Source organism: Ranitomeya variabilis, chromosome 4, assembly GCF_051348905.1.
Source record: "Ranitomeya variabilis isolate aRanVar5 chromosome 4, aRanVar5.hap1, whole genome shotgun sequence".
In the NCBI taxonomy this organism is placed as follows: Eukaryota; Metazoa; Chordata; class Amphibia; order Anura; family Dendrobatidae; genus Ranitomeya; species Ranitomeya variabilis.
In genome coordinates, this window is record NC_135235.1 from 464,468,048 (window position 1) to 464,481,534 (window position 13,487).

A 13,487-nucleotide genomic window follows, 5' to 3' on the forward strand; every position below is an offset into this window, starting at 1 on the left:
TAGGTATTATTTGGGCAAGTTATGGTGGTAATCACTTATTTATTTACTGTACTATATTATATTAGGAAACTGTATGGAAGGCATTTATTCAATCTTTGCAACTTGTAGGCACCTTAATTTCTGATGCCTAAAATTAGGCAATATTTGGTATGCAAATTGGCAAACTGTATGACAATATAACATGAGGTGGGCGCATCCAAGACAAGAGCAGAATAAGAATTCTTCCACATGAGCAGCAATTCTTTAATACTATTCAGCATGATACCTGATGGAGTTGTTCGCTTTATCTGGATCAGTAGCTGTGATTATCCCAATCACAGAGCCAACATGTGCATCCTCTGACACTTCAATTATCCCACTCAATGGATGGAATTGAGGAGGTTCATCTACATCCAGCACTGCCACTTTTACAATTGCTTGATCCCGGAAAGTCCCCAGATCGGAGAAGCGAGGGTCCAAAAAGCGATTTTGGGCTTCAAGAACCAATGAGTGCTCCTTCTGGGTCTCAAAATTCAGCGGCTGTAATACATAGTGAAGAAAAGTTGTTGATAGCGTGTTGCTAAGGCACTGCTTCTCAGTGATAATTATGTAAAAAAATAATACATCATTTCAACATGACAACGGTAAATAGATGCAAATATCAATTACTCGCAATCACCTTACTGTCTGCGTCCTTATTTAAAATGCTTGATAAATGGATATGCTCAATATTTCTTATTAATGATTGCCTTGTAATTACTTTAAGATAAAAAGACATTTCTCCAGCCCTGGAATTTAAATGATGTTTAGTCTGGAGTCGGAAGGCTCACAGGCTGTGTTGGCCACATTTGAGAAAGCTAATAATTGTAATTGTGCACATGTCAATGCAGCTTACCACATAAATCACCATAATATATTCCACAAATCAACCGAATATTGTTGGTTTCTAAGGAAGAAAACCTGTGGCGCTAATGGATATTTAAAGTGGGCTCGCTGATTTGAGGAATATAATTATAACTGAAGCTATTGTTTGGATACCAGCTGATTCTACGAAAAGACATTTGTTACAGGCTTCACTTTTCTATGGTTCCTATTTATATATGTGATAAATGCACATGTATGTGTGGGCAGGGCTTTAAACCGGGCAGAGCTTTTGCGTGGCCTTTTCACATGCAAGGATTCCATCTTTGGAATGATTCAATGATTTACAAAGACACAGCTGGATTAACCTGTAATAGGTTTACTGAGATTGAGGAAGACAAGCACAGCCATTACAGTTTCTCAAAAAAGGCATTAGCTTAAAGGGGTATTCTCGTGTTATGAAATTGATATAGTTTTTTAGACAACATGAAAATAAGCAAGTTTGCAATTGACTTGCTTTTTCTATCTGCTTTAATTCTCCTGTTGTGAGAGACTTTTATCTTACATAGTGTACAGCTTGCTGCTAAGAAGACCAACCACCAGAGCTTGGCCAAATATGCATATTAGTAACATTCTAGGCTTAGGAGCTAACTCATTAGATACCAATCTCTAAAGCCAATTTATTTCTGCACGTGATGCTCATACTCAATACTGAATAAATTAAGATGTTTTGAAAATTTAGTTTCCATTTTTTTATCATTTACATATTGTGAAGAATATGAGAGATATAATTTCACGTCAACGATTTGTATACTATGGGGCTTGATTTTATAAAACCCACTTCAGTGTGCACCTGTTACAGAACACCTATACCCTCTTCAGTATGCAGCTAGTTCAGCAGGGTGGCCAAGCCTCAAAGGCTGTGAGTGACAGATCTCACACTTTGACCAGCTCAGAGCAAGACAAAGGCCTGCATGCCTTATAGTCCTGCTGAAGCTGCAGACAGGTTCTAGAATTTTCCAGAAACAATTCTATAAGGAGTTATGGAGATGCTATACGTCCTAGCCATATATTGTGTATATTTCTAAGACTGCCAAAACATGGCAAAAGCCTGCCTTGGTCTTGAAACATTCTAGCACCCAGGGGTATGGAGATTCATAGAACAGATAGTAGAAACCAGATACCAAAGCTATCTTTGGTCTTAACACGTAGTAGGGTCCGGGCTCGATCTGATGGCGTCAAAACCTCCTCCCTAGGAACGTCTATTAAGGAATTATGACTCATCTTAGGTTTTGGAGTTTTTAGCTGCAGAGGCAAGGAGAAGGGATTTAGGTTAATTCGAGAGGACAGAAAGGGAGTGACCCAAAGGGGATAAAGGCTAGTGTAAGGCAATGTGGCCCTTTCTTTTGTATGCTTGCTGGTTTCTTCGAAAGTGGGGGCCGCATCGAGTAACGTTCTGAGAAGGGACCAAGAAGACAGCTGGCAGTCCATGCCCCCTGCGGCCCAGCACACACACATGGTAGAACATCAAACCTGTAATTGACAGATATTCTGCTTATATCTTTTGTCCTACCACTATCTGTAATTGCATTTCTGACCATTGTGTATGTACAGTTAGGTCCATATATATTTGGACAGAGACAACATTTTTCTCATTTTGGTTATAGACATTACCACAATTTAATTTTACATAAAACAATTCAGATGCAGTTGAAATTCAGACTTTTAGCTTTCATTTGAGGGTATCCATATTAAAATTGGATGAAGAGTTTAGGAGTTTCAGCTCCTTAACCTGTGCCACCCCGTTTTTTAAAGGGACCAAAAGTAATTGGACAATTGACTCCAAGGCTATTTCATGGACAGGTGTGGGCAATCCCTTCATTATGTCATTCTCAACTAAGCAGATAAAAGGCCTGGAGTTGATTTGAGGTGTGGTGCTTGCATTTGGAAGGTTTTCCTATGAAGTAAACATGCGGTCAAAAGTGCTCTCCATGAAGGTGAAACAAGCCATTCTTAAGCTGTGAAAACAGAGAAAAAACCCATCTGAGAAATTGCTACAATATTAGGAGTGGCAAAATGTACAGTTTGGTACATCCTGAGAAGGAAAGAAAGCACTGGTGATCTCATCAATGCAAAAAGACCTGGGCGCCCACGGAAGACAACAGTGGTGGGTGATCGCAGAATAATCTCCATGGTGAAGAGAAACCCCTTCACAACAGCCAACCAAGTGACCAACACTCTCCCGGAGGTCGGCGTATCAATATCCAAATCTATCATAAAGAGAAGACTGCATGAAAGTAAATACAGAGGGTTCACTGCACGGTGCAAGCCACTCATAAGTGTCAAGAATAAAAAGGCTAGACTGGACTTTGCTAAAAAACATCTAAAAAAGCCAGCACAGTTCAGGAAGAACATTCTTTGGACAGATGAAACTAAGATCAACCTCTACCAGAATGATGGAAAGAGAAAAGCATGGCGAAGGCGTGGTACAGCTCATGATCCAAAGCATACCACATCATCTGTAAAACACGGCGGAGGCAGCGTGATGGCTTGGGCATGCATGGCTGCCAGTGGCACTGGGTCACTAGTGTTTATTGATGATGTGACACAGGACAGAAGAAGAATTCTGAGGTATTCAGAGCCATACTGTGTGCTCAGATCCAGCCAAATGCAGCAAAACTGATTGGTCGTCGTTTCATGCTACAGATGGACAATGACCCAAAACATGAAGCCAAAGCAACCCAGGAGTCTATTAAAGCAAAGAAGTGGAATACTCTTGAATGGCCAAGTCAGTCACCTGATCTCAACCCAATTGAGCATGCATTTCACTTGTTAAAGACTAAACTTCAGACAGAAAGGCCCACAAACAAACAGCAACTGAAAACCACCGCAGTGAAGGCCTGGCAGAGCATCAAAAAGGAGGAAACACAGCGTCTGGTGATGTCCATGAGTTCAAGACTTCAGGCAGTCATTGCCAACAAAGGGTTTTCAACCAAGTACTAGAAATGAACATTTTATTTAAAATTATTGAATCTGTCCAATTACTTTTGGTCCCTTTAAAAACAGGGTGGCACATGTTAAGGAGCTGAAACTCCTAAACCCTTCATCCAATTTTAATGTGGATACCCTCAAATGAAAGCTGAAAGTCTGAACTTCAACTGCATCTGAATTGTTTTGTTTAAAATTCATTGTGGTAATGTCTATAACCAAAATGAGAAAAATGTTGTCTCTGTCCAAATATATATGGACCTAACTGTATAACCATTGTGTATATAATGTATTGTCTAGTGTGCCCTTAAAGAAATGAAATATATAATTTAACCCAGGGCTGCTCTTTTATCTCGATCCACGAATCTACATGTCCGTTTCTCAGTTTAACTTTCCATGCTTTCATGCTATGGTGCTGGTTTCTGGCCCGATATAATCCCGTTAACGGACTGGGCTTCTATCTATTGAGGAACTGGTGGAAGCCCTACCAGATTGGCAGCGCTCTGTTTCACTTGTGCTAGTGAAAGGGGCCTATCATCCTGTCAGGGTTGTGAGTGAGTCTGATGCCATGTCAGTGAATGCATGGGCCACATCGTCTCACTCCTCGTGCCTCTATGGGCCCATGTGAACAGGATGAGTCTGTGTAAAACTGTTCCAAGCTGACCTTACATGTCCCCAGGGGGTGTGGAACTTCACATTGATGAAAGTTGGGTGACCGCATTACGTGATCTGCCTGACGTAATAGTGACGTCATGCGGGGTTGAGAGTTGTGGGTTCATCACATTGAGGTGGCAGCGGTGGGATTCTACGTTATGTCTCTGTTGTCATCCTTCACACATATCATTAACATATCTATCGATCCTGTCATTTCCATAATTCCATGACTTCTACTGTATTGTAGCAATATTGAGGACTTTATATTTTTTTACACTTTATATTTTTTAAACTTTTCTTAGTTTACACTGTATTTTTTAGTCCCCACGGTGACAAGTGGCTTTACAGGTGTACCAAGATGGCAGCAATGAAAGCCTTCAACAGGCTTACAGCTGCCATGGCAACCCATCGTCCCCCAAAGATCATTTTGTGCAGGTGGGCTATGGGCAATGAAAAGCAACTGCCGCCACATTCCTAAACTCTTGACACGGGAATCTAAGAGTCTAAAGGGGTTGTACATTACTCTGACAACCCATTGTCAATCAGTTAATTCTATACGGCACCAGAACAAGTACTATGCACCCACGTAGGTATAATAACTAATTTACATATCAATTTATCAGGAGGACAGTGAGTCAAAAATATACCAATCAAATTATTCAAATTTAACAATTATTTTTATTCAATAACATAGATTTTAGCCATTACAAGTAAGTACATGGGTCTCAAATAGAATCATGTGAATTACCCAAAGTGTTACATATGACCCAGGGAAGAACATGCAGGACAGAAATAAATGAATTTAAAGGGATCATTGCAAGGATTCATGCTAAATAGCGATGTCTGTGCTCAAATAGGTACATTTCTAGTTGCAGTTGCATTCCCTCCTACTTGCAGTAACATTGCACATACCCTATATTGCAAGATCGCATTTCATCATGTTTGTATCATAATAACGGTAATAGTTACCCATGGTGAAGTCCAAAATCACGTTCCGGCCTGTGTCAAGTGACCCCAACGCGCGTTTCGCGTATTTGTAGTCTCGCTTCCTCAGGGGGCGTGGCTTAAGTGTCCGATCAGTCCGGGTTAAATACTCAGCCGTTCCGGTCAGAAGACCGCACGGCCACCTATCAATACCCGCTGAAAGTGCGCACGCGCATCGCGTTCCACCGTCATATCAACCAAATACCCATAGAGGACGTCCTCCCATGATCACGTGGGCGGGCTGGCGCCTAGCCACGCACCTCGCTCACATGAGCCGAACGGCCAAACATGGGCTGGAAGAAAGACAGCATGGGACAAGGTGCGCGTTGTGACTGAAAATAGTGCTGAAATAAATACATTGGTGTGACATATATATTCGTGCCGTGCATTGTAAAGTGCTTGTGTGCTTAATATATACGAGCAATAGCAATATATAGCTATTCAAATAAGGTGCAATATGCATATGTGCTTTATGGTGACTTATATCTTAAGGTGAGTATAAGTGTTGTAATTTTACTGGGGGGCAAACATGCTGATTGAGAAGGGGTTGTCTGAATAGTGAACAACTCCTTTAAATTGTTGTGATGGGACCTTGCTCTAATAAGAGCATTTTCTCTTGAGTGCCAGTTGTATCACACAGCTGGCGCCCGCATTATATGGAGCGAGGCTGGCTCCTAAGCCAGTTCCTTATGGTGATGGCACACTTCCACTGTACATGTACCCTTGCTAAAGGGTTGAACAGTTTTACAGCCATCTGCAGCAATAAAATGTTGGGAGTTTACCCTAACCTCATTATAATAACATGTTCACGCAAGGTGCAAATGATTCTTTTTGAAGAGCCAGCGGCAACCGCTCATTAATTATAACAGTACAGCATAGAACGGGGTACCATAACTCAGGTTGGCCAATTACTTCATAGGTCCAATTCAACAATGCTGTTCAAGAATTTGTTGTCTGTAATGAGCTGTGATAATGCTTTTTGGTTCACCAGCCGTAGAGAATAAATAAAATGATCTTACACGTGCTGCTCAGCACATTGGAGCATGCAGTAGGCTGGATAGCAGGCAGTGCAGGCGCAGTGTTACCAGTCAAGAAGCTGCAATTTTACATCATTCTCTGGCACCCTAGTGGATTCAGAAATAGCATATGGCTTTTTTTTATTATCTCCTTGTATGCGCCCTCACGTAATTGACCATTGATCTCTTGATTTCAATGTGGCTTGACTTAACTACTCTTTCTCCTCATATTTTGTAAGACTACTTGTTGCTGAGCCTTTGTCTGGATCTCATTATGCATGGTTTCCTGCCTTGCTATCCACTATTGGTGACTAAGTGCTTGTTCTTGACTTCCATTCATGTGTGACCGGCTACTGATGACTGTATACTCTATGGGCAGCAGCGTGTTCAGCTAAGGCTCTATTAAACTTTCTTCAAAAACTTCATCGGCAATCTTGTCTAATTTGACAAGTAGAATACGCTGCACACAGCACTATTTTTTATGTCATAATGAAGGACAACGTGATGAAATCCTACGAATGCCAATATAAGTCAATGAGGGACATTGGGCATTGATGGTATTTTTTTGTATGATGGATGGGCAGTTATACACAAAAACTACGAAGCAAGTAAAAATAATAATCTAAGTCATCTTCTACTATTTATCTGAAATTATTCAGAGAATAAACATGGGGGAATACCACGTCAGGGCTGAATATTACAGTAGTATAAAGGAAAAGAGGCTCCTATAAGTAAAATATATGTTATGTAGGACTTTTTCTCCCGAGCATCTGTTCATCAGAAAAATACTTTATGTCCAATATGATATTCTGCGCTATTTGGCATCTGGTCCTGTTATGCAGACTGCATATAGAAAAATGATTAGATAAATTACCAGTCTAAAGAGTTGTCCATTTTTTCAGGCCAGTTTTTTTTCTGAAATGCCTTTTTTTTTTTTTTTTAAAGCTAAAAAACATTTTTGTAATTGAGCTTTATTAAAAATGTTGCACTATTTTACTTTCACAGACGCTTCCCTGCACAATCAACTTTGATTTGGTCTGTGGTTATATATCAGCCAAAAATATACAATATGCATTTAAGTAAGAGACAAATTGTCCTTAAATGAGTACCTCCTAGGCAAATGTTGAGTTTAGAGATTTTTATGCCAACCTTGGCTGACTTCACAAACTTTTTGAATAGTGGGCAGACAGCTTGGGTGGGAGGGAGCCACACATGTATGCTAGTCCGTAACTTGTGAACATTTCTGTTGGTCGCGCACAACAGTTGTAAGATGCCTCAAAATATTAATGAATCTGGGTCTTTACCTTTAAGATACTGATAGGGTTGGGGGATTGCACTAAATACATTTAATAGAGAAGTGCGATTGCAATTCGGGGGCCACCGTGCAGAGATGTTAAACTGCAGCTGGTGTGAGCAATGACGGTACACACATTGAACGATAGCTAGCACATGTCAAACGTCACTCAGTGAACTACACACGAAGCTGTGTCACTCGTACACAGAAACAGAATAGATGCTCTGCAATAGAGCTGTGTCAGTCGCACACAGTAATGGAATAGAAAAGACGTTAGATACGATCCCTGTTAGCCTCACAAGGGATTGAAACCCACACAAGGAGTAAATAGCAAACAGTGGTCACACAGCCAGCAAAACCACTCAGCCAATTCCTCTCCTGAGGTGCTGGAATTCTATTGGCTAAACGCCAGCTCTGAATTCTCTCAAACTCCTCTCCGGAGGTGCCGGAATTCTAACGGCTTATCGCCGACCCTGAGCACATACTGACATAGACCATACTGTTGCAATGTCTCATACATACATGTAAAATGGTTAATACTAGCGCACCCGCATGTGGCTCTGAGACCCTTTTATATGTCCACCTCATGTCCAGTAGGACAGGACCTTACTCGTGGACCAATCCGGAGCTGCCACATCACCAAAGCAGCAGACGACCAACCACCAATGAGACGTCGCCACATCATGAGCATGCTCAGTAGGGGGATTTCTGGATTTAGTCTCCAGAATGTTGGCTCTTCGCTGCCTACCGCTGTTTACCATAGGCTTGGCTGAAGAGCCAGCAGTAACCAGATGAATAGCAAGAGCCTGAGCAAAATGCTGGGACCGTTGTCTATGCTCAGCAGTACCCGCAACGGCCAAAGCTGAATGGGAGACTGCAGATGCAGACAAGGCTTGGGATCTACCCTGTTCAGCGTGAGAATCCTGGGGCCTAACAGATACAAAATCAATGTCAGATAGGTGGGGGTTGCCAAACAAGTGTCTAATAAGAAGAGCTGATGATAAGTAGAGGATTTCTCTCTCTCTCTCTCTCCCCTCCGTCCCAGAACAGAAAATTTCGATTTGCACATTCCAAATCGCTACTGCGCACAAGCGATAACATGACGATAGGCGTTCACTCCCCTAACTCCTATGTCATCACTCTGCCCACGCTCATTCATTGGCTGAAAAAATGGCGCTAATCGCGTCATACGAAACGCGACTTTGGCGCCAAGATCGCGTACCGCATGGCCGACCCCACACAGGGATCGGGTCGGGTTTCATGAGACGCCGACTTTGCCAAAAGTCGGCGACTTATGAAAATGAACGACCCGTTTCGCTCAACCCTACTTCCAAGCTCTATAGCACAGAACTTTTAAGCAGTGCACTCCTTTACCTAGCAAACTAGTGACTTTTGATGAACTACATGGTGGCAAATAACCAAGGCAAAGAGCAAAACATACAAAGGACTAAAAATACTCCATTCTTGATAATGGAGAGGATTTCTAAGAAGAGTTAAATTGCCAAATTGCTAGTTTTTTTATAAGCAAATCTTTATCTGATTTACAAAACTTTTCATAAGGTGGGCAATGTTTTTTAAAATAAAAAGAAAGTTAGTCATTTGGTGGTCTCCAGCTGGACAGGAGGTAATTAGTGATGAGTGAATATACTCATTACTCGAGATTTCTCGAGCATGCTCATGGATCCTCCGAGTATTTTTCAGTGCTCGGAGTTTTAGTTTTTGGCGCCGCAGCTAAAATATTTAACATCTGTTAGCCAGCATAAGTACATGTGGGGGTTGCCTGGTTGCTAGGGAATCCCCACATGTACTTATGCTGGCTAATAGATGTAAAATATTTTAGCTGCGGCGCCAAAAACTAAAACTCCGAGCACTAAAAAATACTTGGAGGACCCCCGAGCATGCTCGAGAAATCTCAAGTAACGAGTATATTAGCTCATCATTAGGCCGGCCTCACACTAGCGAGTTTTACGGATGTAAGAGCGCAGAAATTACGTCCGTAAAACTCGCAAAATAAACGGCACAATTATTCTCAATGGGGCTGCTCCTATTAGCCGTATATTACGGTTCAGTATTATATGGCTTTCTACGGCCGTACAAAATCGCAGCATGCTGCGTTTGTCAGCGTATTGCGCAAAAAAATCGCTAATGAAAGTCTATGGGGGCGAGAAAAATACGGATTCCACACGGACCTGCAGTGTGACTTGCGAGAAATACGCAGCGGTGTTAGTGAAAAGTCGGTAATTCAATTGCCGGCTTTTCATTTCTCCTGCACAAACCCGACAGGATATGAGACATGGTTTACATACAGTAAACCATCTCATATCCCCTTTTTTTTTGCATATTCCACACTACTAATGTTAGTAGTGTGTATGTGCAAAATTTCAGCGCTGTAGCTGCTGAAATAAAGGGTTAAATGGCGGAAAAAATTGGCGTGGGCTCCCGCGCAATTTTCTCCGCCAGAGTGGTAAAGCCAGTGACTGAGGGCAGATATTAATAGCCAGGAGAGGGTCCATGGTTATTGGCCCCCCCGTGGCTAAAAACATCTGCCCCCAGCCACCCCAGAAAAGGCACATCTGGAAGATGCGCCTATTCTGGCACTTGGCCACTCTCTTCCCACTCCCTGTAGCGGTGGGATATGGGGTAATGAAGGGTTAATGCCACCTTGCTATTGGAAGGTGACATTAAGCCAGATTAATAATGGAGAGGCGTCAATTATGTCACCTATCCATTATTAATCCAATTGTTGGAAAGGGTTAAAAAACACACACACACACATGATTAAAAAGGATTTTAATGAAATAAACACAGCGGTTGTTGTAATAATTTATTGTTCTCTCAATCCATCAGGAACACCCTCGCTTGGAAAAATAATAAACGCACAAGATACATACCTTCTGGTGAACCGTCTCGTCCCACGAAGTAATCCATCTGAAGGGGTTAACTAATATTACAGGCACGAGCTGCGATAAACCACTCGCTCGTACCTGTAATCCCCGGGTGCTGAAAGGAAAGCTAGATCCGTACTTACATTCAGTCGCGGTGAGGCGCCCTCTGGTGGATGTTCTCATGAACTGCAGCCTGGGAACTTTTTCCCACGCTCCAGGTCATATGAGGACATCCACCAGGGGGCGCATCACCGCGACTGAAGGAAATGTAGGTCAATGACCTACATTTCATTCATTCGCCGGGGGATTACAGGCACGGAGCACAGCTGCATTAGCAGGGCTCCTGCCTGTAATATTAGTTAACCCCTTCAGATGGATTACCTCGTGGGACGTGACGGTTCACCAGAAGGTATGTATCTTGTGCGTTTATTATTTTTCCAAGCGAGGCTGTTGCTGATGGATTGAGAGAGCAATAAATTATTACAACAACCGCTGTGTTTATTTCATTAAACTATTTTTAAATCATGTGTGTGTGTGTTTTTTAACCCTTTCCAACAATTGGATTAATAATGGATAGGTGTCATAATTGACGCCTCTCCATTATTAATCTGGCTTAATGTCACCTGACAATAGCAAGGTGGCATTAACCCTTCATTACCCCATATCCCACCGCTACAGGGAGTGGGAAGAGAGTGGCCAAGTGCCAGAATAGGCGCATCTTCCAGATGTGCCTTTTCTGGGGTGGCTGGGGGCAGATGTTTTTAGCCACGGGGGGGCCAATAACCATGGACCCTCTCCTGGCTATTAATATCTGCCCTCAGTCACTGGCTTTACCATTCTGGCGGAGAAAATTGCGCGGGAGCCCACGCCAATTTTTTCCGCAATTTAACCCTTTATTTCAGCAGCTACAGCGCTGAAATTTTGCACATACACACTACTAACATTAGTAGTGTGGAATATGCAAAAAAAATGGGGATATGAGATGGTTTACTGTATGTAATCATGTCTCATATCCTGTCGGGTTTGTGCAGGAGAAATGAGAAGCCGGCAATTGAATTACCGGCTTTTAACACATATCGCGCTGAATGAAATCTAAATACAGAATATATATATATATATATATGTGTCTCAATGACATATATATATACTGTATATATGTTTTCCCGAACATTTGAGCACATAAATCCATTAGATGTCGGTTTTGCAAGCCTGCGCGAAAATCTCGCAGTACGGATGCCATACGGATTACATACGGAGGATGCCATGCGCAAAATACGCTGACACACCCTGACTACGGATCAATATTTTGGGAACATTTCTCCGTATTACGGCCATAGTACGGACGTATAATACGTGGCGTATTGTCTTACGCCCAGTGTGAGGCCGGCCTTAGAGGTAATGTTCTTGGGCAGCTGACCACTGAGACCTGTGTCTGGCTGATACTATTATTAGTATTCACCTGATGAAATGGATCTGCTAAGTTACAGGTCAGGTTGAACACAGACCAGGTGATGGCACAACTAGGACCTAGACAACAGGCTATGGTCGGCAGCAAGCAAATGGGGCAGGACACAATAAAAGGAATGCAGGCAAACACATGAGAGCAGATGAAGGGTTAAATGGAAGGTCTGAACCAGGATGTAGATACAGGCTGAGTAAACCACAGGAGGTTGTAAGTATGATTGCAGTATAATGGGAAAAATCTCTAAATAATGGTTAGCAATAGGTACAGCAGATGAAGGCTTAATCAGAATTTCTGAATAACAGTAGATGCATGTTGCAGAAACCACAGGGATTTGTAAAGATGTTTGCAGCTGATGCAAGTAAATGGTGGCAAACTGTTGTGAATTTACTTTTTGCTCCCTCTAGTGGTTACTAGTTTTTTGACTCTGGTTTTTCTGTCATTCCTTTTATCCGCACCTGGGTCGTTAGTTAAGGGTGTTGCTATTTAAGCTCCCTGGACCTTCAGTTCAATGCCTGGCAACGTAGTTATCAGAGCTAGTCTGCTGTGCTCTTGTCTACTGATCCTGGTTCCAGTTATATCAGCTAAGTCCGCTTTTTGCTTTTTGCTATTTTGTTTTGGTTTTGTATTTTTGTCCAGCTTGTTCCAAATATATATCCTGACCTTTGCTGGAAGCTCTAGGGGGCTGGTGTTCTCCCCCCGGACCGTTAGACGGTTCGGGGGTTCTTGAATTTCCAGTGTGGATTTTGATAGGGTTTTTGTTGACCATATAAGTTACCTTTCTTTATTCTGCTATCAGTAAGCGGGCCTCTCTGTGCTAAACCTGGTTCATTTCTGTGTTTGTCATTTCCTCTTACCTCACCGTTATTATTTGTGGGGGGCTTCTATCCAGCTTTGGGGTCCCCTTCTCTGGAGGCAAGAAAGGTCTTTTGTTTTCCTCTACTAGGGGTAGCTAGATTCTCCGGCTGGAGCGTGTCATCTAGAATCAACGTAGGAATTATCCCCGGCTACTTCTAGTGTTGGCGTTAGGAGTAGATATATGGTCAACCCAGCTACCACTGCCCTATGAGCTGGATTTTTGTATTCTGCAGACTTCCACGTTCCTCTGAGACCCTCGCCATTGGGGTCATAACAGTTTGCCAGGCCAGTATTAAATGTTTAATGCATTGCAGAAGAGGGATTATAAGAAAGAAGATTCTGAGTTTTTTTTTTTTTTTTCTTCTTCCCCTTTACCTCAGAGTGGCTATGCTTGCTGCAGACATGAATGTCCAGACCTTGATTACAAGTGTGGACCAGCTGGCTACTCGTGTGCAGGGCATACAAGACTATGTTATCAGTAATCCTAGGTCAGAACCTAAAATACC

The 13,487-nt window shown here is 42.3% G+C and overlaps 1 protein-coding gene across 2 annotated transcripts in view; it reads right to left on the reverse strand.

Annotated features, from left to right (window-relative positions):
- The window catches only part of CDH22 (cadherin 22), a 543,365-nt gene that overhangs the window by 17,726 nt on the left and 512,152 nt on the right, over window positions 1–13,487 (reverse strand). For both annotated transcript variants that reach the window (XM_077251703.1, XM_077251704.1), the window contains exon 7: window positions 266–519. In XM_077251703.1, coding sequence (XP_077107818.1) covers window positions 266–519 — 254 coding nt within the window. The remainder of the gene's footprint in view (window positions 1–265; window positions 520–13,487) is intronic.